This window comes from Bombyx mandarina, chromosome 12 (assembly GCF_030267445.1).
Source record: "Bombyx mandarina strain Sakado chromosome 12, ASM3026744v2".
NCBI lineage: Eukaryota > Metazoa > Arthropoda > Insecta > Lepidoptera > Bombycidae > Bombyx > Bombyx mandarina.
The window spans coordinates 16,792,176-16,816,746 of record NC_143219.1 but is presented as its reverse complement, the minus strand read 5'-3'; the positions used below and the strand labels follow the sequence as shown (position 1 = coordinate 16,816,746).

Here is a 24,571-nt window from a genome sequence, read left to right as displayed (position 1 = left end):
TAATTAAGTGAACAATGTTTCACATGTTTTTACATGTATATTTAATTAATCACTAATTATAAGCCAATTGATTTAATGTCCCATTCTCAATTAAATATACTACATACATATACAATTTACCACAAAAACACCACACACCACATATTATTATGTACATATACAATTTTCGGTTAAAACTTCGATTCTTCGATTAATCGACCTCAGCCCTACCCGCACTCAAAGTCAAGGGATCAATCATTTCGGGGGCGGGGAGAGTCGATCAGAGTGCGCAGCCGCGACGCTATCGAGCGGGGCTGGGAACAGATAGCGCCGCCATCACACGTACTTATTCTGCATAAATTAATTAGTTCTAGCACCGGCTGACACTCGGGCTCTATGGACGAAGTGACCGGCGGAGGAGCCTGTCCGTCGACGAGAATCGCGTTCGTGAGCTTACAGTGAGAACATGGAGAGTCGCGCGTGGGTGTGGTGGCTGGGAGTGGCGGCGCTGGCGAGCGCGCGCGAGCTGGACCCGGCCGCCTGCGTGGCGCGCTTCGACGTGCAGCGAGACAAGATCATCCGCACCGAGGAGTCCCGCGAGATGGGCGCCCGCTACCTCTCCGAGCTCGACGTGGGCACGAGAGCGGAATGCCTGCGACTCTGCTGTGAAACTGAAGCCTGCGACGTCTTCGTCTATGAGGAAAAGGTATGGACGGGTGTGATGCGGGGCCTGTTATCTAAACAACGTACGCAGCTTGCAACCTCCGCTCGCTGCCCTAACGAGAGAGTCGGCTCGTGCGTCCAGAGTGGCGACGTGTGCGCGCGGGCCACAGGTCCAGGGACACCGCGTTATCGCGCGTCGCTTGTGGTTCCAGTTTTAAAATTTAAACGTAAAAAATCCTACATTTTAAATTATATTGTATATCATCCCAGAGACAGACTTGCCAAATTCTGTAACACTTAGTAACACGCACTGGTGTGGGTCCAGGGTCCCGGCAGCTGCTACTTGTTCAAGTGTGGACCGCCCGAAGACTTCCGCTGCAAGTTCACGGCTCACAGTAACTTCAGTAGCGGAGTGCTGGCGCTGAGTCGCCGCCTGGCCGAGCTGCAGGACCAGGAGCAACGCGCCCACCACGAGCGGGAACTCGCCAACCTCAGGTATCACTCAGAGCTACACGGAATAATCATCACCTGTGCCATCGCCTTACGGTGTACTTTGAAGATACAGAGGAGGTGAGATAGGAATCGTTTCGGTGTATCTTCACAGTCACATTGATATTAATTAATCTAATAAGTCTAATGGTAATAGTCACATGTTGGGAACGCGCTACAGGAGCGGGTCGGGCACCGCCGCGAGCACCAGCACGACGCCCGCGCCGCCGCCCCCGCCCCCGCCCCGCACGAACTTACCTCTCCAGTCTCCGGCCCCCACGCGTGAGTACCTACACCCTCGCTAGAAGTAATAGTATTCTGTTACCTACACATATCAGACGTTTCAGTACTCTGTGCCAGGAACTGAGCCGCTAAGGTCGTAGTTTAATGGTCTGAAGTTATTAAAGATCTCAGAAATAATCAACTCATTATTTATTGAATGGAAGTGACCAGGAGACGCGCCTCCTTTACATTTTTTTTTTTATTGCTTAGATGTGTGGACGAGCTCACAGCCCACCCGGTGTTAAGTGGTTACTGGAGCCCATAGACATCCACAACGTAAATGCGCCACACACCCTGAGATATAGTTCTAAGGTCTCAGTATAGTCACAACGGCTGCCCCATCCTTCAAACCGAAACGCATTACTGCTTCATGGCAGAAATAAGCGGGGCAGTGGTACCTACCCATGCGGACTCACAAGAGGTCCTACCACCAGTAATTACGCAAATTATAATTTTGCGGGTTTGATTTTTATTGCACGATGTTATTCCTTGTCCTGTCAGGACCGAGCTCACAGAGCTCACAAACGAATCTAATTAAGCCATAAGCTATCCTTTGCAGCGGGTCGATGCCGCTGGAACCAGTTCGAGTGTCGTCGCGGCGGGGAGTGCGTCGCGGTGTACAACGCGTGCGACGGCGTGCCGCAGTGCGCCGACGGCAGCGACGAGCCGCCCCAGCTGTCGTGTCCATCCCCCCCAACCGCCCCCTCCGCCCTCCCCATCACCACCGTGCCGACCACCACGCGGCACGCACCACCGATGCAAGTATGACATAACCCAGAGTCTACTGGGTGATATTTATCCATTGTCTTAAATTACGATTCAATTTTATTTATTGGTTTTTATTTTAACGTCATTTCCTCACGTGACAGTCATTTGTGTATAATAATATGAGTTAAGTAGAGACTTATTTCACTGTAGTAGGTACGAGATCTAGAGGAATAGCTTTGAAAACGCGTACGTCCTGCAACCGTCCTTGTTTGGTGCGCTAGTACTCGTTAACTTTGTTTGACTTTACCTTTCACGCACCTTGCATCTAACTATACAACAGCTAACAACTCCCGTTATTTTGCCTACTTTTTGGTAGTAACCTCGAGACGTTAAGCTAGCTTCACCGAACGTGCTGACAACCCCTAATTGCGACCACATTTACATCGGCAAAAGTATCGTGCACAAACTAGCTTAAAAAGAAATATAAATAATTATTACGTTATAAACGTTTGATAATAACGAGAAAAGGGAAGGTCTTCTACCGAGCGGCTGATATTGCTCGGTAGACTGACGGTCCGGAATGTTCTTAATAACTAATTGTTCGGAAATTTTATAAACAATGTATGTAAGCTTATCTTGAAAATGTCGTAAGCGAGATTCAGACATTTGTCAAATATTTTGTTCTATGATAGCTACCGCCACACATGTAATAAAGTATTAGGTACCTATTTACACCTGTTTGAGAGGAGGTCAAGGGGCAGTCGCACCGCCGGGCCCACGACGACCTCTGTATCATAAGAGCAGCTGGATCGTACGCTGCCTCCGTTGTACAGTTGGATTACAGCGTATAATTAAGAGACTCCGAGATCAAGTTGCAAAGTGGGTATCCAGGCTGTGACGTCTATGTGTTCCGTTGAAGGCCAAGCGGGTCGTGAGTTTGTCGGAACATTTAGGGAAATCGTTCCTTCAATTTGGTTATGAATCGCTCCACTGTAAACTTCCAGGACAGCATGGACCTGAGCGTGGGCAGCGACAGTCTCGTGGACGGAGACCGGTGGCCGCACCGGCTGACGCAGGCTCAGCCGCCACACAGATACACGGGTACTGGTCAGTTATATGTTGAACTGTTATACCTACTCAATACATTTACCGTTACTGCCGTGAAGCAGTAAATGCGTTTCAGTTTGAAGAGCGGGGCAGCCGTTGTAACTATACTGAGACCTTAGAATTTATCTCAAGGTGGGTGGCGCATTTACGTTGTAGATGTGTATGGGCTCCAGTAACCACTTAACATCAGGCTGCGAGCTCGTCCACCCATCAAAGCAATAAAAAAAAACTTCAAATAATGAAAATTCCTGTAGTTAATGTAGTAAATGACACCGTGCTACATTGATTCTATATTAAATTCTACAGCACTAGGCTTAACTAAACATTTAATTCATTTAGAGTCGATCATTTGCAGAGTCCGGTCCGAGCTCTCATATCTTCAGTCACAAGGGCGGGTTGCTTCAGGAGCCGAGCGGCGACGCCCAGTTCCCCGCCTTCGAGCCCCCCTGGCAGCGACGGCCTTGGGGATCGCAAGCCGGTAGACGCAAACACCTACACTTACACAATCAGATAATACACACATTGTGCTCTATAAGGAAGGTTTCTTGGAGTGGAATATCGAACCGAAGTCGAATATTTGCTTAACGAGCAGTTCGTCCAGTCGTTGGGCCGCCGCGCCAGTGGTATACCACTCGCACTCAACAGTAATTGTAACTTTGCCAATATTTTTATTAATGGTTATTGTCGACAACAGTCATTCATAAAGTAGCACAGATACACAACATTTAATTTTTGTCAATACAAAAAAACCTCAATATAAACACTCTGTTCCTTTAACTAAATCATGTGAATGAAAATGTAAGGCGATCTAAATTGGCGCCAACGTCATCAGGGAGGAGATCGGAACTAAGCTCGCGACAAGGAGTTCGACACGCTACCACAGACACAACTCGCTGAGATTCAGTGAGCACTGCACTTGCTAGGACTAGTGTTAGCAAATCCTCAAGGTTGCACTTGTGAGCTCATTTACCAGACTGCGCGTAGCTCGAATAGCACCTTGAGATACAACGACTAACGAATAAAAAATAAAAAAAGCAAACGTGTGGCACTCGGGAACTGCCGCGGTAAAGCATAGCGTTTTTTATCAACTTATGCAATTATAATTAGACAATGATAATTTAATATTAAAACAATAATAAAACAAGACCACGCTATATTAAACATTAATAAAAGCAAAACATTAACTGTCCCCTTCACCCTCATAAGCTAGACCGCGCGAGAGAGAGATGGGTAGATTTTTCATGATACGCATGCAGTGCGACGTCCCGTCGCCACGCCGCGCTTATTCACAAACACTACACAAGCGCAACGTGTGAATGTGTTGAACGCGAGCTACATGGTAGGCGGAGTGAGGGTGTTAGGTTTTTTTCGTTACGGAAGTTCATGATCCGGTCGCCGCGCTCAAGGCCCGCGATAAAAGCTATGCAATAGCTTAAAACTTTAAATGAATATAATATTAGTTTTCGTTCACATTTGAATAGGGCCTACGAGTTTCGTGTCGCGGCGTCGCAAACAATCTTCGAACTGTGTGTATGTGTGAGTGCGCCCTGAGCCCTGCACGCGCCCAGGGCGGGGTTATAATATGTAGTCCGCTACACTGTGTGCAGGTGTGGGAGGGATGGAGGAGCGCGGGTGGGGGGCAGGATACCCGCGGCTCGCGTGGCCCGAGCCCGACCTGCGCCGCGCCTGGCCCGTCCCGCAGCAGCGACAAGACACGGTAACCACACAGTTATTTGAGCCTGCTTCTTGTACCTGAAGCCCGCCCGCTGTGCTCGCAAGTCGCCGGTGACGAGATATTTTGATATAATGAAATATGTATCAAATACACGTTCACCAGTGACTGCTTTGCGAGTCCGCATGGGTAGGTACCACCATCCTATCTCTCTATTTCTTTACGCGACGCAGTAGTGTGTTCCGACTTGAAGAACGGAACAACTGTTTAAGTATGAAACTCATGTCTAAAGTTCAGTGACAACTTTCACGTGATGTCTATGGGGTACGACTTAACACAAAGACGGATCGTGAGCTAGAAAAAAAATTTGGCATCGCGGGAAGGCTGGCCGATGTGAAACATTTATATTATTTTGTACAGGCATAGATGCGTAAAAAGATAGTTTACGATAGGAAATTCATGTGGGGTAATGAAAAATAAAATATTAATATTAATAAACAGACGTTCGCGCATGGCGACGCTTCGCCACACCGTGCACACTATGTACTTATAGTGTATATTTAAAATATCAGTAACGCGTCGCCTCGGTATGCGTCACCACGCCAGCAATCGGTTTTACGTGCGGTTATACGTTATACGTTTTACATCAATAGTACCTAATCAATCAGATTTTCTGAAAACATGATTAACTAATTATTTTTAATTGATTGAGTTTCTAGTGTGGGTTCGCCACTATAGATAATGCACTTAATTCGCCACAATCTGGGCAATATGGGCACGTTCTGTAGGTTTGTTGGCTCGGTCGTTTATTGATTACACGGTGACTTATAACATTATAGTATGCCATCACTTAGTTCCACCGGCATTGTGTTACCGAGCGAGGCGCGTCACGCGCTACTACTAAGTGCCAGGTAGATGTTCGGATCAAAACATTACCTTCCAAGCGACCCAGAGGCGGTGTGCAAGTCACTGGTCGCCGCGCGTACCTAGGCCTTAAAATATAATACACTCTTTACCATATCCAGATGATATTGACACATTCGTGTTAAGGATTCATCCGTCTTATAAGGGCCTCGCCTCCGCCAAATTATACAATTGGAAGATGTTAACTTTAAGATATTAATATTAGTATTGATTATAATGTATGTTCTATACGAATGTTTTCAGGAGATGCAGATGTATATGCCTGCGAAGACGATGCCCGAGGTGCCGATAGTGTACTCTAGTCAGCAACAAACTCTCCGCGACGGACCTAAGAAGGGCCTGGAGCTACCACCCCCCACCGCCCCGCCACCCTCCCCTGCACCCGATCTGAGAGAGGAGAACAAGCCGCCCCTACTTGAGAATCATACTAAGAAGAAACCTATTAAAGAAATAGTAATGGATCCAAGCATTAATTGAACTGTCATACAATGTCCTCCGGTTCGCTCTTTGAATAATATTAATTAAATTTCTGTATCCTAACGGCAACTTCATAAGTAAAGACCTAATACTACAAAGCCAGAAATATGTTTTAAGAGATTTTGTCTGCGTGATGTCCGCCTGGACATCACGCAGACAAAATCTCTTAAAACTTAGCATCAGCTCGTCTTTTTCCGTGGCTGTCGTTTAAAGAGACTAATGCCCGTATCTTTAGACGTTTCGTAAAATTGTCCTCCACTCTTAACTCATCTGATGATGCTCGAGAATTCCCTCCAAACTTACTCGAGTTTGGTATTTTTAGTCGACCATTACAATATTCCTCAACTGTCCTCGAGTGAGGTAATAATGATGAAAATTTGATCAAGCTAGCATCAAACCCATAGAGTTCTGCAGTCTATGGTCATTGTTTAATGTCAAAGTCAAGCTGCCGCTGTCTGTTTGACACTAGATGAACTTGTTTGATGTTTTGGTTGCTGAGTTATTCGTAAATATGTGTGCGTGCGGTAAATCTGAAAGTGTATTATTTATTTTCTAACCTATTATTATTTTAGATTTCGGATCCGGCTTTGTATTTTTATTCGCCGCTTTTGTGTGATTTTGGTTGCATCGTGTTGTTGAAGTGCTTTTCCACAACCACCAGTTTATTATTATATAAATAAAACTTATAATCGCATTGACTTTATTTATCAGGTAGTAAGCAAAATATGTCTCTTATGTAGGTAAATAAAATAAAGAGTTTCAAATGTCTAACCTCGAACTATTTACTTTATTAATAAATATTATCAAACTTAAATGATCAAAATATGCGGGAATCATGCACAGATCCATTCCATTGCACAGCAATATCATATATTTCCATTTGCGGTCCACATACGATTTGGACATTGATAGAAAACCAGCCTTGAGGAAAGTTCAAGGTACGTCGCGACGTACCTTGACTTGACAGTTCGCCCACTTCACTCCGGTTAGGAAAATTTTCCAAGGACGTTTGAGTGGAGTTTATTTTTACGACTAATCATACCAAAACGCGCGTTGGAGGTTGAGTCGAGTCGAGTTAAGCTCGTGTGAACGACTAAAGATACGGGTGAAAATAAATAATACACTTTCAGATTTACCGCACGCACACATATTTACGAATAACTCAGCAACCAAAACATCAAACAAGTTCATCTAGTGTCAAACAGACAGCGGCAGCTTGACTTTGACATTAAACAATGACCATAGACTGCAGAACTCTATGGGTTTGATGCTAGCTTGATCAAATTTTCATCATTATTACCTCACTCGAGGACAGTTGAGGAATATTGTAATGGTCGACTAAAAAAATCCAAACTCGAGTAAGTTTGGAGGGAATGCTCGAGCATCATCGGATGAGTTAAGAGTGGAGGACTATTTTACGAAACGTCTAAAGATACGGGCATAAGCATACCAAAACGCGCGTTGGAGGTTGAGTCGAGTCGAGTTACGCTCGGGTGAACGACTAAAGATACGGGTGTAAGGCGTTCATTGGAGAATGGGTAGACTCTTTCAGAGTATTATGTACATGTATTTTTAGTGCGTCATAAATGAACCAGTTGCGTATGATTAGATACAGACGGCAGAGTCGAACAAGGCGGTCGCGCGGGAGCCCGGCGGCGCGGCGTCGGCCCGGCGCCACCCCACGCCTCCGCCCCCGCTCGACGACCACGACGGCCTCAGTGAGCATCCCCCCGCCGCCGTGCTGCTGCTAGTGCTCGGTAACTATCTCTTGTGCAATCTCAATTTTTTGTTCATCATCATCTCTTAGACACGGCGCAGTCTCTCTTGCCCGATATCGAGTTGTAATTGAAGTTCTCTCCAAGCTATTCGAGCGGCATGACGATGTGACAATACTTGTCGAAAGCGGCTAGTTATGAGAGGGCGCGCACGTTGCAGGCGTATCGCTGACGGGCGCGCTGGCGGGCATGCTGGCGTGTCGTGCGCGCGCGGCGCGGCGCCGGCTGCGACGCAAGTCCGCGCTGGCGCACGACGCGGACTACCTCGTCAACGGGATGTACCTGTAGCGGGACCGCGGGCCCGGCTTGTGCTCTGTGCGCGACTTAACTTAATGTCGACTTAAAGTTTTGTACAAAAAAATAAAAATTTGTTATTTAACAGTTCATAAGTTTAACTACATAGGTGCTGGGATTAATATAAAGTGTGATTGTACCTCGTACAGTAATTATACATACCGGGGTAATTACCTGCATATGTCAAGAGTCACATCGTATTATAAAATTAATTAGAATACGTGCATATTGTACAACGCTAACTACTGAACAATGTTTATTTTCATTATTCGTTTCTAAATAAAATACAAAAAGCTTAATTCGTCTATTATTATTACCATCGGGACTCACAGCGACACATTGTGCGCCAAGGAATGAACATGTAATGAAACAAACTTTAGTCAACACTTTTAATAGATCAATTTATTAATGCATCAGAGAAATTTATGAGTGATTGATATATGAAAGATATTTAAAAAGTCAAATTTAAAAAATTAATGTATTTTGAAACTGAATACAACTAAAATATATTTTCCTTTCGCTTAAAATTTTTAAATAAAATATTTGAAATTATTTAATGAAGGAAGGGATCGAAATTGTCACATATACGTCGTTTTCAATAATAATTCAGCTAATAAAGACTATCTGGACCACAGCGGGTCCAGTTTAGGGACACCCGGCGTGGCGTCCAGGTCGCCCGCTGATGAGAGATACAATATTTGTAACACGAGTATAAACAAATACCTACACTTTCAATGGAACATTTCCGGACCGAAGAACTAAAATTATGAGCTGGTCTTTCTAATTGTATAGCGGTGATAAGCAGTATAGGGGGCGGGGGGAGGAGGGAGGGGGATATTTATTCACGCGCTCTTTGAGTCATGTTTCTGTTATAGTTATATCACTACATTTAACCACGTAGCATCAGTCAACCCCCTGTCTCCCTGCACAGTCGCACGGCAGGGGGTCCTGAGGAACCTTGGGGGTGGACTGCAATCATTCTCAAAACCGAGAATAGTATCACATACACGATTCTGTTTTCAGCTTCGGATAAAAGCTAAAACATTGTAACTATGCCTGGGCAGTGTTGAGATGGTACACGTGTTGCACGTGTCGGCGCGGTCCCGGGGCCCAACGGCCGCGGGCTCGCGCGGCGCCACAGTGATCCTTTAGAATTAGTCAATATACATATTTACAGCTAGACTGCCATTTTTGCGACAGAAATATTGTAGGAATGATTATTTAAAATAAGCATCGTAAGTACATCATTTGTAGGATCCAAATGTTGAGAGTGCATCTTATGATTATAACAACATGATTGGCGTACATGGCCGTGTATATCAGTATTCAAGTCGTTGCAACTGCGGCTAGTGACGACTGGATATATCATATTAATTAAACACATGTTTAATCAAGTCTTACTAAACTGTCTTTCAAGAAAAAAACTTGTCAAAATCCTTATTTACGCTAAATGTTTACTTAATTTTTCACATTTACAATTCATTTACGAAATAAAAATAAACTTAATTGATACATTATGGTCCCGATACTCACACGAATATTGATCTTAATTGTATCTAATTGCGTTATTATATTATACAATACCTACGTTTTGTTTGTGAAATAAAATTATTAAATTATGTACAATACACACATTTCTTTGTTGTATACATTTAATAAAATAAAAGTATATAGAAGCTCCAACGAGCGTCGCCTGTGACCGCTCGTGTCTCGCGCGGGGCGGGGCGGGGCGGGGCGGCGCGTGCTGTCCGTGTGCGATTGTACATCTATGCTTGTATTGTATCTAAGACTTATAAATGCAAATGATTTTAGTATAAAACGTGGAATTTATTTTCATATTTGATGTTATACATTTGCTTATTGATTAGTGTTACGTTTTAATCGTAATTGAATCTATTTCGTAAGCCAGGACACGCGGAGCATCGCGTGACGACAACGAGCGGCCACAGGACACTAACGATGTTATTGGTTCCCTGGCTGGGAAAAAATTCAATAATCGAGAGGCAAGGCACAATACCTTTGAAGAGTTTGTTGGTTCCCGCACACCTGACTTCTTCCACAAGAACATTGAAAAATTACGACTGTGCAGGCCGAGATGCATCGATACTATGGTTGCATGTTTTGATAGATAGAATTAAAAACTATTTACAAAAATGAACTCAACTTTATTGTATCTGAATAGTAATTTCATAGGTAAATAAACCCGAAAACTGGATAGTATCCAATATTGTACAGCAGCTCAATCAACGACTGTGTAGATAATGTCACTGAGTCAGTTAACCAGCTGCAAGATATTGGACGCACAATTGATGGTAAACTTGCTGATATTGCCTGGCGGTTTACCTATCGAGTACGATCCCGGGGTATGGAATTTGTCTACAGCGACAATGACTAATCATATTTCAATTGATTTAATGACGCCAGCTTCAGGAATATTGCAGAGAAACTTCTGACAATCATAATACTGCTTACAGGAGACTTAAAAGAGACACACATCGCGCCCTTACGAGTTACTGCACCGATGTGTGGCGTCACGCGCGGGGCCGGGGGGGGGGGGGGGGGGGGCGGCGGGGAGGGCGAGACACTGAGCCGCGCTGAGTGCAGGATAATTAATATAATAAATCACTTAATTAATTTTAAAGCACCCTTGAGAAGTCAGGGTCGTTTATAAATAGTCAGGTCCGACCGGGGTGGTGTGTACTTTAATGTGTGTGTACTTTAAGTTTTTCCAATTAAATTGACGATATCCATGGGGAATTTATAAAAAAATGCTAGAGCTGATTTCTAGTAAGAATTTCAGCACCTGGTTCTTACCAATGTGCTTTTCAGCAAAGTCATATATAGAATCCTGCTTGGGAGAGTATCAGTGTGGGTTTTAACTCAAATATTTTTATGAGTGGACAAGCTCATAGCCCACCTGGTGTTAAGTGGTTACTGGAGCCCATAGAAATTTACAACCTAAATGCGCCACCCCGCTTGAGATATAAGTTCTAAGGTCTTAGTATATGCAGTTACAACGGCTGCCCCACCCTTCAAACCGAAACGCATTACTGCTTCACGGCAGAAATAGGCGGGGTGGTGGTACCTACCCGCGCGGACTCCCAAGAGGTCCTACCACCAGTAATCTTCTCCCAGAGGCAGATCTTTGAAAATATATTAGCCCTCATCACATGTTCATTGACTTCAAGGCTCATTGAGTGATGAGCTTTATGACAATGTGCAAATGAATTTCCTGTACCGGGCTATGATAATGCCTGGGCGTTATTGGCTACGCGGACACTGTGGTCGTGGCAGGGGGAGGACGTACGCAGGTCTGAACGATTTTCTTCCGCGGGAGAGGCCTTCGCCGCCGGAAGAATTCCTGGGGTCTGGCCACGGAGGCGCTCGTCCGCTCCAGCGGGGGGCCGCCTCCCAGCGCGGGGGGGACTATGGGGGCCGGGCACACGTCGGTGCGGTGCCGGAAGATTCTATATAATGGAGAGTAAGGACCCAGATTCGAGCGAGCGGTTTTCTTATAAACGGATTATATTTTTTCGTTTTCGACAAATACTAAGTAACGGGTATATTTATTTAGCGACAGTTTTGTTCTGTAGTTTAGTGCAAACTAAGCAAAATCAGATCTAGAGTCTAGGATCCGCTTAAGGTTCTTAAGAACTTTGCGGTACTTATATGAATTACTGGAAACTTGCGCAAGGCATATATCTTATTATAAGTAGTATACAGTAAGTGATACAGCACAGAAGGCACTTGGTGAATAAGAACGTGATGACACTTTTACGTTGAATTATATAAGCAGAAAATGTTTTGTGAGCCCGCGCGGGTAGGTACCACTTCCCTGTCGACTCTTGCAGCGAAGCAGTCACGCAGCCCGCGACTGTGAGGGCTGTGGCCAGTGACATCCACGCGGTGATCTCTGTGAGCCCCGGTGCGCACTAAGCCGTAAACGGGCCGGAAGCTCGTCCATCCAGTGAAGCAATGAGTGGCGTGGGCACACCGCGGCCCGACGGACACTTCGACACGCCGATGCGTGGTTCAGAGCATTAATAAACACAAGCACGAGCGGCCCCGGCCGACATGAGATTGTGATTATATCAATTCGTAATGAGCATATTAAGTTGCCGACACTCACGGGTTAGCTAAATGATATGATTGAGGAACTTGCGGTTACGTGCTAATACATTAATTATCATTTAAATATTTTATGTACAGGGCGGACGTGAGCCTCCCTCGCTCCTAATGCGGAGTAACTACAAAATGCATTAAATGCGAATTTACCGAAACGATTAGTTCGAGGACACGGCCCCGGACGGGGTCAGAGCCGGTCCCGGCTGGCCAGCTGGCAGTTCTCCACGTACAGGTCCCGCACCAGCACGTCCGCGGCCGCCAGCCGCGCCTGCAGCCGCCGCACTGCCGCCTCGGCGCGCGCCGCCCGCGCCCGCAGCTCCCGCCGCCCCGCGCCCCCCGCACCGCCCCCCGCGCCGCCCGCCCCGCCCCCCGCCCCTGCGCCCTCGCCCCGCAGCCGCGCCAGCTCGGCCTCCTTGTCGCGGCGGTAGCGCGCGAACTCCTCCTGCGAGGGGCGATCGATTAGGGAACAGAAATTTGTTTTTTCAATATTCATTAACCACAGAAGTTTAGACATTAACCACAGGGTTCGACGAGGACGGTGACCGGTGCTTGTGGTGCCTAAAAGCACCGTTAAAGGAGAGTCACCCGGTGTGAACACTCATTACATTAGTGCACTCGTAACTCTGAGTTGACAGTGGTCCTGTCCTGTGACTTGCTGAAGGAGCCCTTGGGTTGCTGTAGGTATTGCAATACCTGCGTGTGTTCTGGACCATAAGTGGGCGAAGGACCTCAGTGCTTCAATGAAACGGTCTCGTTTGCGTTTCATTATGCCAAAATACTATTGTGGAACTTCGACAATCGATGTTCAAATTAAATATCGTTATTTACTTTCTGTATTCAGCTTTCGACGAGTATCGGTTCGGATCTAGATCGGTCGTGATGATGCGTGAGTACCTGCAGGTCGTTGACCTGCGCCTCGAGCTTGGGCCGCTCGTCGATGGGCGGCAGCGCGAACTGTCGCTCGTAGTCGTGGACCCTGGCCGCCAGGTCCGCGAGGCGCTGGTCGGCCGCGCGCTGCTCGTCGCCGTGCAGCCGCCGCTCCTCCTCCACCTTGCCGGCCCAGTACTCCTCGCACTTGTCGTACTCGGCTTTCATCTGCTCCAGGCTACTTTCTAAATCTCTGAAATTGATACAGTACTTCAATTCAAATTCAAGCTTTTACTTAGTAAACCAAATTTTATGCAATTTTGGTATGGCCAGTTTTTCGATATTTTTAATATTAAATTCCCACTTTCTATCTACAAGTTCTGTTAATTATTTGGAACAAATAACATTTACTCGTTCTATTTAAAAGGTAGGGTAACAATTCACCTGATGTAATAGACACTGCAATAATTCTACCTCACAGTGGACAGTGTCGACAGATGGCTCGAGGCAGTCAACAGTGAACATGTTGACAGTGTTAAGACAGATTATTGAACATGTTACAATTATTTAACCAAATCCAAGTTACTTGACTAGAGCTTCAAGTCTGTTTCTCTCCTCCTCATGTTGCTGCAGAGTATCAGCCAGTTCCATCGTCAGCTGAACAGAGTCTTCCTCTTGTTCTGTTTGAGTACTGCCTTCACAAGTATTTGATCGCTCCGGCCCTGCCATAACCACAGCCTCTGTTAACTCCTGGATCTTCTCTTTCAGGGTTTCTATAGTATCCAGAATGTTTGAACAAACTTCACAAGTGCTCTGGCTCGCCGACAACTTTCGCAAACTATCCAGCAGATCACGTAATTTAACAACTGCTTCAACATGACTGAGCACTTTTTGATCCAAGCTTGTTGGTGAAGAATCACATTCCTGGAAATGCATTTTGAATTCTGAGAAGAAGTAAATAGTAGTTAAAATACTTCAGAACCAATTATGTATAAGCAATTTGTTAATATTGTGCTATGTGCCTATAGCTGTGCTAGTATAATGAAATGTGAATAATGGTATACAAAACTATGATCACCTCAGCACGATTCGGATATAACAGTGAACCCAGCTCAGCAGAGAGATCATCGACCCCCGTGACGACAGTGGATACTGTCTCGCGACCCTGTACCTCCAATGCTGCACACAGTTCGTCGATGCGGTCGCGCAACCGTAGGTTCTCGAGCTGTAGTCGTTCTATATGCGTCTCGATTTCGCCAGCTGATCCCTGCTCTGCGGACAGAGGGCTTCGCCCTGCACTTGCCCTATCTGCTACGAGTACCTCAGCTTCGAGACGAGTTCTCTCGCGCTCGACTTCCGCAACACGTTCTTCAGATCTATGAAGTCGCACTTCTGTGTCCTCAAGCCGCGATTTCAATTCTTCTGATTCTACTTTTAATCGTGTTTCAGCTTCGATGCGTCGCTTAATCTCTTCTTGCAATCGCGATGATAAGACAGCAGTGCGCTCTCTCTCTGCAGCAGCTTCGGCTGACGCTCCACGCACTGCTTCAGCATGACGTGCTTCTGCCCGTTTTAAATTAGACTTTAATTCAGCTTCAAGTCGAGCATGGTTTTCATCAATTTCTTGAGCAAGAAGGCGAGCTCTCGCATTAGCATCAGCCACATCTGCTCGTAGTTTGTCACGTTCAGCAGCAGTTGCGTCGGCACGCTCACGTAATAGTTTAGCCTGTAGTCGTGCAATTGCAAGAGCTGCATTGAGTAGTAGTGATCTTTCATCAACAGGACTGCTCAGTGTGCGCAGTTCTTCATCAAGAATGTTTTCCAAGCCAACTGAGTTCACTGCATTTTCCTTAAATCCTAACTCAGCAAGCAGGGCTCGTGGACGCGGCACCCCTGCATTCTCCCACGCCTCAATAATATTGTCAGCTGATAGTCTAGTCTCCTCAATGCTTTCAGAGGATCCAGTTCTGGGATTGGTATTACTACGTTCTCGTACTTCTCGAATTGTTGTGGCAAGTTCTGAATCCAGTCTTCTAAAAAATTCTGCGACAGTCATTTCAGTACCAGTACTTTGAGTAAAAATGTGTTCAATGAGACGGTCAACTCCTTCCATATTCAAACCTTGACACAGTGCTAAAGCTTCGGAGCGATCGATCTGACGACCAGGATCAAGTTCTGCTGAAGGTTTGTAGTCATCATCAGACTCAAAGTCCCGTGATTCCATAGCTGAAGAGCTACGCCTACATACAGGACGATGGCGGGCACGACGGTGGTCGCTATCAAGACGGGAAGCAGAGGACGCCCGAGGGGTCGAGGTAGTCTCAAGAGGACGAGGTGGACGAGAACGGCGACCATATTTTTTGGAACCGAAAACGTACCTTGGAGCCAGTTCTAAGTCGGCGTCGTCTGAAGTCGATGGCTCAACCGAAGGATCAGATCTGTCGGTGTCGAGTACGGAAAGGAGCCCGTTACGGAACTGCGTGAAGGTGACTCTGTCGGAGGGCCGACCGAAGAGCGTCTCGACGAGTTCAACGCCACGACCATCGAGCTGTAAGGAGTCACAGAGGGCGTGAACGGAATTTTTGTCAAGAGCTTCCTTATTATCTACGTCGAATGTTTTGAACACCGTGTACAGCTGTTTCTCGTAATGGTTCATCGTAGATTCTTCCATGGTTGACGTTCCGTTGTAAAGAAAGAGAAGGTATTATAAGTCTCAACTCTCAACTCAATTTGTTGTATTACATAGTGGAATTGTTTTATGTTATTATTTGTTTGTTCACATTCTTAATAATTCATCTAGAATAAAAATCTCATATCACATATCCTAATCGGATTGTCATTTGTCATGAAATTGTTATCTGTCTGCAATTTTTTCAATTTTATTTACTTATTTGGATGGGCATAAGAAACTACCTTATAGTGCCAAATTTTTTGAAACCTAAGCCGAAGTCATGTCCTTATTTGAAAAGTGATAAGGAGTTGTGAAATTAAATTGATTGAATGTAGTAATGAAGTGAAATAAGACAATACCATAGCTACCAGAGACTTTTGTTTTATTTTTCCACAGACGATTTATAAACCACTATTATGAGACATTTAAACCATTAGTTACACAAAATAAAACACCTTAAACGAGTTACTTAAGGTCCTCCTTTTTTTAAGCATTAGTGTTTTAAAATGAATACAATCGTAGAGAAATTGAACAAAGTTGATGGAATTGGTTTCTCAGATAATACTAATGAAATCTAGAAAATTTTCACTATTTCATTTCATTTTTCGCCAAAAGGGCACTCCTTCCATTAACAAATGCAAAAACAATTTAAGATTTTCAGGCTTGGTTCTTTTGCGTATTGAAGTAGAATAGCTCAACAAAAAGTGAGTGCTGTCAAAAGTCATAGAATCAAAGAATGCAGGTAATTTGGTAGGTAGGTAGGTAGGTAAAATATATTTGTGTATAATCTATGGGTAGGTACCTACCATATTGCTACTATATATTGTGTATTGACATTCCGAAAACAAAATTGAAAATGACAAACCTATGATCCTATGATCTCATCAATACAATATTAGATACTGTTAATTATTGTGAGTGTAACATATCCCATGTACTATGAACAGCTGATAACATCTAAATAGACTTTACAATTTATTAGTTGCAACAAGACGAATATAGCGATGCGTTTAGATTACGATGGAATTCTGACGAAAGCGAGCCTTTTCATAGTCCTTGGAACTGCTGTATACATGTCAATGCTAACTCTGGTATTTAGTGGTCAGCTGCATTCCAAAAGTCAGGATAATGTGTTCTTCATCCCAGTCACATCAGACATCAAAAGTAATACAGTAGTGTCTTGTTATTACAACACACCTGATAATGATGGCAAACAACTATTGCCAGCCAGTATTGACCCTCACCTGTGCACACACATCAATGTTGCATTTGCAAGAGTCATCGACAAAAAGATACATCTAGATGAATATCAATACCAAACTATAACTGAAGTGTGCAAACTCAAACAGGAAAATCCTGCCCTTAAAGTATTGATTTCAGTGGGAGGTGCTGGAGAAGCTTCTGGTTTTAGAGATATGGTTGCCAATCATGCTTCTAGGAAAGTTTTTATCAAATCAATCAAAACTATTCTAAGAAATTACAAATTAGATGGAATAGATTTAGACTGGGAGTTTCCAGAAGTGCACAAGCTTTATAAAATGAAAGGAAGTCGCGAGAGGCAACACTTCTCCCAGTTACTGCGTGAAATCAGAATGGAATATTTGAGGGAAAAGCGAGATTACCTGCTGACTGTAGCTGTTGCTGCTCCAGAGGCAATAGTTGATGTTTCTTACGATGTGCAGCAGATTAATAATTACGTAGACTATGTTAACATCATGACATATGACTACCACTATTATACTAAATACACTCCATTCACTGGCTTCAACTCCCCATTATTCTCAAGACCCTCGGAAAGTTTGTACATGGGCACACTTAATGTTAATTACACAGTCAACATGTATTTAAATAAAGGATTGGATCGAGATAAGATAGTTGTTGGAATACCAACATATGGACATTCATTTACTCTAGTGAATGCAGACAACCCAAATATTGGCAGTCCAGCTTCAGGCTACGGATCTCTAGGTTCACTAGGCTTTGTTAATTACCCAGATGTTTGCTTATTTGTAGCCAACAGTAATGTTAGAGTGATATTTGATGATCACGCAAAAGTGCCTTACTTATATAAACAGAAAGAATGGACCTCATTTGACTCAGCTCACAGTGTCATGGAGAAGGCAAAATATATAAAAGACAATAGACTACGAGGTGCTATGGTGTATTCATTAAATGCTGATGACTATGAAGGAAAATGTACTAGTAAAACAAATAACACCATACTGTTCCCTCTTGTTCAATCAATTAGGGACACTCTCATAACCAAAAGCACACAAGATGTTATACTTGTCTAAGCAGGGGCGGCCCAAGTCTAATAAAGTAAGTGTTGATAAGAAAATAGTGTACCTGTTGCCTCTTGGTGACATAGGTGATTTTATACATGGTGCGGGATGTCATTGCTGCTGTAGTACTCGCGTACAGTGCGCGAAGTCGCCCGCGCCGGCTCGTGCTCGTCCAAACAGAACACACGCGCCTTCATTAGACAATATTAATTAACTTTTACCGTTCTAAAAAAGTAAGAATGTTGTCTTACTGTTTCATACCTCTACCCCCTATCCGGAGATATACGCTCCACTGGGCACTGTTTTATGCCGTTAAATCACATTTATTCTAGTTTGCCGACAATGTGTGGGAGAGTTGATTGCCTTCAGGCCAAATATGATATAATAAGATAAATTATTGAGGCGCTCGCCATAATAATCGCTGGGCGTGACGTACATGTGGGCAGTTATAACGTATTATGAACAATACACTAGTGCGTCCGTCAGAACGATTTGTCGAGCAACTAATAAAAGATGTAAATAGTCAGACACGATTGTTTTCTAACCGAACTGTTGTCGATCTGTGTGAACTGTCCTTAGTGAGACCTATAGCTTTCTTTATGTCGACTCTCGATTTGCGCTGTCTACATTGTGTCTTAATCGGTTTTGGGCTTTACAATACTGTTACAACGTCTGTTAATTTGTCAAGAGACCTGACTAGTATCATAATGTGAACTAACATTCGCGGTTCTTCCGCACGAACTCTTATAAGTTTGTTTCATTTTAGGCGATCGCTATTTCCAAGATCAGTTTGACCAATCGTTATCTCTTTTGTTTTCATAAACATGACTATCAACTGTATAGGTGTTATCTAAATCAAGCAAGGGCAAGCAGCCTTTTTTGTTCACTATGTCGATGCATCTAGTAGTCTTATCATTCTGAAGGCTGAATATAATTGCCATAAGGTTAATCTGAAGAGGAGTACAAATAATAATTACAACATTAGATTTAATATACCTATAACAATGACAGTGTTGTAAATGAGCTTATAAATGCTGCACCACCTGCCGAAACTATGGATGTTGTGAAAACAGCATTCGACATTGGACATTCCATTTTAGAGGCTAAAGCGGAACTCGTAGGCGACTAACGACTGTGTGTGCAAAGATCTAGTCGAGGCTTAGCTCTCAAATAAATTTATTTTTAAGATCCGATTTCTACCATATTAAATATGTTTATTTAAGTTACAGATGTCTAAATAATGTTATTTTGTAATAAATGAATAAAAATAATTAATATTCTATAAACCTGTTTGTTCTATAGAAAACTAAAGCTGCAGTAAATTATATTATCAAGTACATATTTATAGTTGCACGGAGCACGTGAAGGTAGTGGGAAGGAAACCGGTCCGACCGGTGCGGTGCTCACTCGGGCGCTCAGACGCAAATAAAAGATGTATTAAAAATAGACAGGAAGCTCTTTAATATGGCACTACTTTATAGTACCTATGCATTAGACTACACTAGACCGATCATAAAAGGCATCTCGCGGCAGAGGACGCGTGCTCTGATACCGCCGGCACCGTCGCATGTCGACATTCGACGACGTTCCTTCCAACAGTTCCGAACACGCATCCTCCTCAATCATTTTAACCCATTTGTACAGTTTTGGGTACCATCATATTTAATTATTATTCTTGCTATCGTTTTATGCCTTTTCAGCTGCCAACATTAATACTAAATATATGAACTATAAGTACAAACACTAATAAGCACCAACCAATAGGCAAGTGGAACTACGTTTGCAAGGACTTATAAATGTTATTTACTTGTGTAGCCTATGAATGCAGTGCAGCAGACGGTGTACGCCGGTGTGGGAGGGACCGTAACAAATCCTTTATCTGCACACAGATCGGACATGATGACACTAATGTGTCAATCAGATTTCAAAATGCAAATGTAAGTTCTTCGGCGAGCAGGATTTAAAATATATGACTTAGGTTTTCGCCGTGTGAAAAATGTTTGGTTATTAATATTCATCCTAAATCTACGCAATTAAACAGAAATGTGTTAATCTAAGGGCACGTATAAAAATATCAGCGGAAAATAATAAGTGAACAAGTCACGCACGGTTATCCGGCTCCAAATTAGAATTATCTGTACTAAATCTAAAATGGCCGGCCGCCGGACACCAGTCTTCTTTTCAATTCTAACAATTATTAACTATCTGCTATATTGTTACGGTCCATTGCCCCAACGCACACATACCGACTTCACTGACGTATGACAATGCGGGTAGGTACGGCAAGATATTTAATTTTGTTCCGTATCGTTCTGAACTAAGTCGATATCAACGGCTTTAATTGTTGTTACATTACATGAATTTGCTTGCTCTTTTGTAGACTATTTCTTAAATTAGTGCACCAACTTCAATAAGTGCTATCATTTAACTAAAAACTAATTATGGCTGCGGTGCTCTGATAACGTTTGCTTACAATATCTACACCGCCTATAGGCACTATTTATTAGTTACATTTCTTGTCACATTGTACCCATATTGTAGGGTGTACAGAACCGCTCCGTACGGTTTCAGTTTCAGGAGAGCCTTACATCCTATCCACATTAAAAAATATAAATTAATAATAATATAATATGTAACATTATAAAAAGGGATCATAAATGTACGTCTTGTTCACGTTTTTAGATTTTGATTACCAAAAAATTCCACTAATCAAATATATTAGTTATAATTTAAAATTTACTAACATCTGAGCGAAACATGTTCGAATAAAGGAAGCATAGTTGCTAGTTAAAACTAATCACTACTCCTAAAAAATACAATTAGGTAAAATTATAGACGAAAATAAAAGCAAATTATCAACATGAAAAGGCACAAGACATTATATCCAAAATTAAGAGTAGATATATTTACATCTCGAATATTGACGCCATGAAGTTATGTGGTCATGGTGGCGGGGTGTCATGTGGGTTGATCTTGGGACCTGGCCCGTTTAATCAATTTTATTGTTTCGTAGCGTCGCTGTAGCTAGGAATGGCAAATGTTTATTATGTAAGGATATTGGTACAACCAACTATATAATTAAATGAATTTAACACAGACCCAACTTATTTGTACTAGGCTGATAGCCTTAGACTACATGAGTGACGTACTAGAAAATCTCTTGGCTCTGCCTCGAGATCTCCGAGTACTAGACTGTCTGTTGCAAAATTTTGGGTGGGTCTTCTAGTCTGCACACCTACAAAATTTACTTTGTCAGTCAGTCTAACAAAATGCGAGTATAGATGAGATGACTCTATGGAGCACTGATGACAAGGTTTTAAGTTTGTTATCCTCCATACATACGAAAGTAATAACTACATTAGACAAACTCAAGAGAGCATACAATTGGAGAACAATTATAATAAATGCACAATATTATAGTTTAGTCTTTAAATATTTGTGAGTACCGATAGTACTGATGTACACACAATGTTTAATTTTATTATTGGGTTTTAGTTTTTCAATATGCACTCTTTCATAGAACAAAGATGGTATACTCAAATATATCATGCCATTGTTTTACATTAATCCACATAATTTCTATATAAAAAGAAAAACTTTGTGGAAACACTTATGGGTATAATAAAAAAATACAAAAAAACTCGTAAGAGAAACCAAATTTTGGAATGTCAGTATCATAATGAAATTACTTTGTTTATAAAGTGGATGCATTCCACACATAGCTTATTTATGAAAATGCCCAAAGTAGACTTATTTACTTAAGTAGAATGTTAAAATCTTTATTTAACCAAATATTCTGACTCTAGTTCAAGCAGCAGATTGTAAGTTGAAGTGAAGCCACAGTCAACAACTTAAGAAATGTTGTTATTGTTTACTCTCATAATAGAAGGCATCATGTGCTTTGCTCAAGAGATAAACACTCGAAATATTGTTATTAATAAATTATAAACTAAAGTCATCATAGTATTAATTGCAAATATGATCCATGTCCTTAATAATGTCAACTCAATAATGGAAACATTAATAACTAAATTGTTCTGAGCTATGTGAAGCACGCTTCCACATTGAAAAACAGATTTTTCTCCTTTTTTAATCTTGATATTAAATTTTAGTTCTTACTCTAAACTTGCTATATCTATGTTGTATATTCACACAAAAGTAAATTCATTCGTATCACAAACTAGGTATATAATACTTTATACATTTCTATATGCATATATATATATTATAATTATAATAGTTGAGTATCTAAATATTAGGATATGGCAACTTAACATCTTATTGTCTATTGGAATATTCTATCAACTAGAAGTAATCAGGCTGTAGGTTACGCTCTTTACTGTAGGTAATAAAACATTGACATTATACTTTAGAAGGGTTCAGTACAATAATTCACACAGAATAATTAATTGTTCTGGTACATGTTGGTTTTCACTTAAGATGTGTACTTATCAAACACATAGTATGCTATACATATTATTATGAACCGCTGATGGTATGAACCACTTTTAGCCATTGTATGTGACAATTATTTTATAATTGTTGTGAAATTAAATTTTTAAATTTCATAAAAACAGAACATACACAAAACCAGCCTGACACTTCAACCAAAATTACAACCTAACTATAAGTAAAAATTATTAAGGACGGTTCTGTCATGATGTGATTTGAATTTAAGCAGCAACATTTATGATATGTGTTACACTACCACGCTCAGTCATGTGCTCACTTCAGAGATTCAATTACAGGTAATTGTAATTTAGAATTATTAATCAAACAATACCGAAACAGTACCTGTAGTGAGATCGTAGTGACATTCAGATGTTACGTTTGCAACCAGTGGAACATGAGACTGTGCACTGTAGGATAGTCCAGCTCCGCATTCGGTGAAGAAAGGAACTCACGCAGAGTGAGCGACTCGTTGCCATTCGCCGAGTCCTTTAGTTCTGCAGCCGACTGCGCAGAGTTGTCGTCTGAAGCACAGTCGGAGGATTCACGCCATTTATCTTCGTAGTTAAGATCGCACAAAGTGGGTGGCTCGTCGCCGTCGCTGAACTCCTCTTCGAGTAGCAGCGTGCGAGACTTCGATCGCGAAGAATCTCCGTCATTGCTGTCCCGACTGCCGTTCTCGTTTTGTCGTCGCGCGTTCTTTAGCGCTCGGTACCTCCGTGACCGCTCCCGCTGTAGTCGTCTCTTCCTTTCATCAGCCCGTTCCAACTCTTCGGGTGTCTTCTTCAAGGCATTCTTTCCAAAAAAGTACCTCATGAATGACTCGTCACAGTTTCGTTTCGATAAATAACTCGCCATTAACTTGTAATAGTATTGGTTATCCATTCCGATGATATGTAATTAAGTGAAATGTTGGCGTTTTCTTTGATTGGAAAAGAGAAAATTACATAGGTATACCTACTGGAAGTTGCGAAATAAAAATAAATGAGAACGCGACGACAGTCGCCGCCGTGACGTCACTTCACCATGACAGTGTCACTGATTTGACATTAAAAAGTAAGATTCGTTTTACGCTATGTTGAAAGCTTTATTTTATTTTTGTTTGAGTAAGGTAAATTAAAAAAAAAAAAACTTACGTAATGTATATCGCTTTTATATTTTCTAGCAGTTACCACTACTTAGAATCAAACGATCGCGAGCGCGACGAACGCGATATGATATTATTATGCGTTATATTGCTTAACAGCACAGAAATGAAGGGGTTTTGAATCACAGTGTCACTTGCGACGAAAAATGAACTCTTTTTGATATCGTAAGTCATGGTTGTTAGAACCTGGTTGAGCATCTAGGCATTGCCCTAAACTATAACTTATCCATAAAAGAGTCATGGTCACTTTGGTGGTGTCGAAATAATTCAATATAGCTTCTTACCAAATGGGATTATTCTATCTCTTATTCACACGTCCCCACTATACGATATCGCTCGATCTCATACGCGACACAACAGACGGTCTCTAAGCTACAAGAGCTTTTGTTGGAAGTTTTGTGTCATCCCTCGTACTCACCAGACCAGCCCAGATTTAAATATCCATCAATTTTCGTAGACGGGGCTTTTAGAGAGTACATTTCACAAATCTAAAAAAAATAAGACCTTGCTCCGACAGACTTCTACTATTTCCAAAGTTTGGACAGCTTCTTGGCAGGAAAAATTCAATACTCGATAGGCAGTGCCCAATACCTTTGAAGAGTTTTTTGGCTTACGTACATCTGACTTCTTCACGAAGGGCCTTGAAAAATTACGACTGCG

General features: G+C 42.5%; 4 protein-coding genes across 12 annotated transcripts; 2 read left to right on the top strand and 2 right to left on the bottom strand.

Moving 5' to 3' along the window:
* Positions 1-227: 227 nt before the first annotated feature.
* Positions 228-8,669, top strand: LOC114252097 (uncharacterized). Of its 5 annotated transcripts, none has more exons than XM_089732158.1 (10): positions 228-685; positions 968-1,212; positions 1,289-1,413; positions 1,973-2,175; positions 3,126-3,228; positions 3,584-3,706; positions 4,836-4,945; positions 6,068-6,277; positions 7,911-8,058; positions 8,237-8,669. In XM_089732158.1, exons 1-10 carry the CDS (start codon positions 446-448, stop codon positions 8,362-8,364), a joined length of 1,635 nt encoding a protein of 544 aa, XP_089588284.1. In that variant the 5' UTR covers positions 228-445; the 3' UTR covers positions 8,365-8,669. The 5 variants fall into 5 exon arrangements, with proteins under 5 accessions (XP_089588284.1, XP_089588285.1, XP_089588286.1 ...); XM_089732159.1 differs by having other exon boundaries at positions 229-685; positions 3,126-3,222; XM_089732160.1 differs by having other exon boundaries at positions 230-685; positions 968-1,137.
* A 76-nt stretch (positions 8,670-8,745) lies between these two features.
* Positions 8,746-18,963, bottom strand: LOC114241222 (ninein homolog). Of its 5 annotated transcripts, XM_089732156.1 has the most exons (6): positions 18,577-18,963; positions 18,380-18,506; positions 14,441-15,910; positions 13,949-14,286; positions 13,390-13,615; positions 8,746-12,937 (listed from the first exon to the last, which is right to left on the bottom strand). In XM_089732156.1, exons 2-6 carry the CDS (start codon positions 18,428-18,430, stop codon positions 12,683-12,685), a joined length of 2,340 nt encoding a protein of 779 aa, XP_089588282.1. In that variant the 5' UTR covers positions 18,431-18,506; positions 18,577-18,963; the 3' UTR covers positions 8,746-12,682. The 5 variants fall into 5 exon arrangements, with proteins under 5 accessions (XP_089588282.1, XP_089588281.1, XP_089588280.1 ...); XM_089732155.1 differs by having other exon boundaries at positions 18,380-18,963; XM_089732154.1 differs by lacking the exons at positions 18,380-18,506; positions 18,577-18,963 and having other exon boundaries at positions 8,746-11,837; positions 12,646-12,937; positions 14,441-16,207.
* On the top strand, positions 16,825-19,601 carry Cht11 (chitinase-3-like protein). Its single transcript, XM_028172017.2, has one exon. The coding sequence runs from the start codon at positions 17,038-17,040 to the stop codon at positions 18,325-18,327; it is 1,290 nt and encodes a 429-aa protein (XP_028027818.2). The 5' UTR covers positions 16,825-17,037; the 3' UTR covers positions 18,328-19,601.
* A 151-nt stretch (positions 19,602-19,752) lies between these two features.
* Positions 19,753-23,826, bottom strand: LOC149501866 (uncharacterized). The gene has a single exon (XM_089732168.1). It carries the CDS (start codon positions 23,647-23,649, stop codon positions 23,140-23,142), a length of 510 nt encoding a protein of 169 aa, XP_089588294.1. The 5' UTR covers positions 23,650-23,826; the 3' UTR covers positions 19,753-23,139.
* Between the last annotated feature and the right edge of the window lie 745 nt (positions 23,827-24,571).

Bases quoted from the DNA above. Each gene is read 5' to 3' on its own strand.
- LOC149501866 (XM_089732168.1), bottom strand. From the start codon at position 23,649: ATGGATAACCAATACTATTACAAGTTAATGGCGAGTTATTTATCGAAA.
- LOC114241222 (XM_089732153.1), bottom strand. From the start codon at position 16,033: ATGGAAGAATCTACGATGAACCATTACGAGAAACAGCTGTACACGGTG. The intron at 14,287-14,440 runs GTGATCATAGTT...ATGCATTTCCAG, and splicing joins TATATCCGAATCGTGCTGAG to GAATGTGATTCTTCACCAAC. The intron at 13,616-13,948 runs GTAACTTGGATT...TATCAATTTCAG, and splicing joins AGACTTGAAGCTCTAGTCAA to AGATTTAGAAAGTAGCCTGG.
- LOC114252097 (XM_089732158.1), top strand. From the start codon at position 446: ATGGAGAGTCGCGCGTGGGTGTGGTGGCTGGGAGTGGCGGCGCTGGCG. The intron at 686-967 runs GTATGGACGGGT...GTGTGGGTCCAG, and splicing joins TCTTCGTCTATGAGGAAAAG to GGTCCCGGCAGCTGCTACTT. The intron at 4,946-6,067 runs GTAACCACACAG...GAATGTTTTCAG, and splicing joins CGCAGCAGCGACAAGACACG to GAGATGCAGATGTATATGCC.
- Cht11 (XM_028172017.2), top strand. From the start codon at position 17,038: ATGCGTTTAGATTACGATGGAATTCTGACGAAAGCGAGCCTTTTCATA.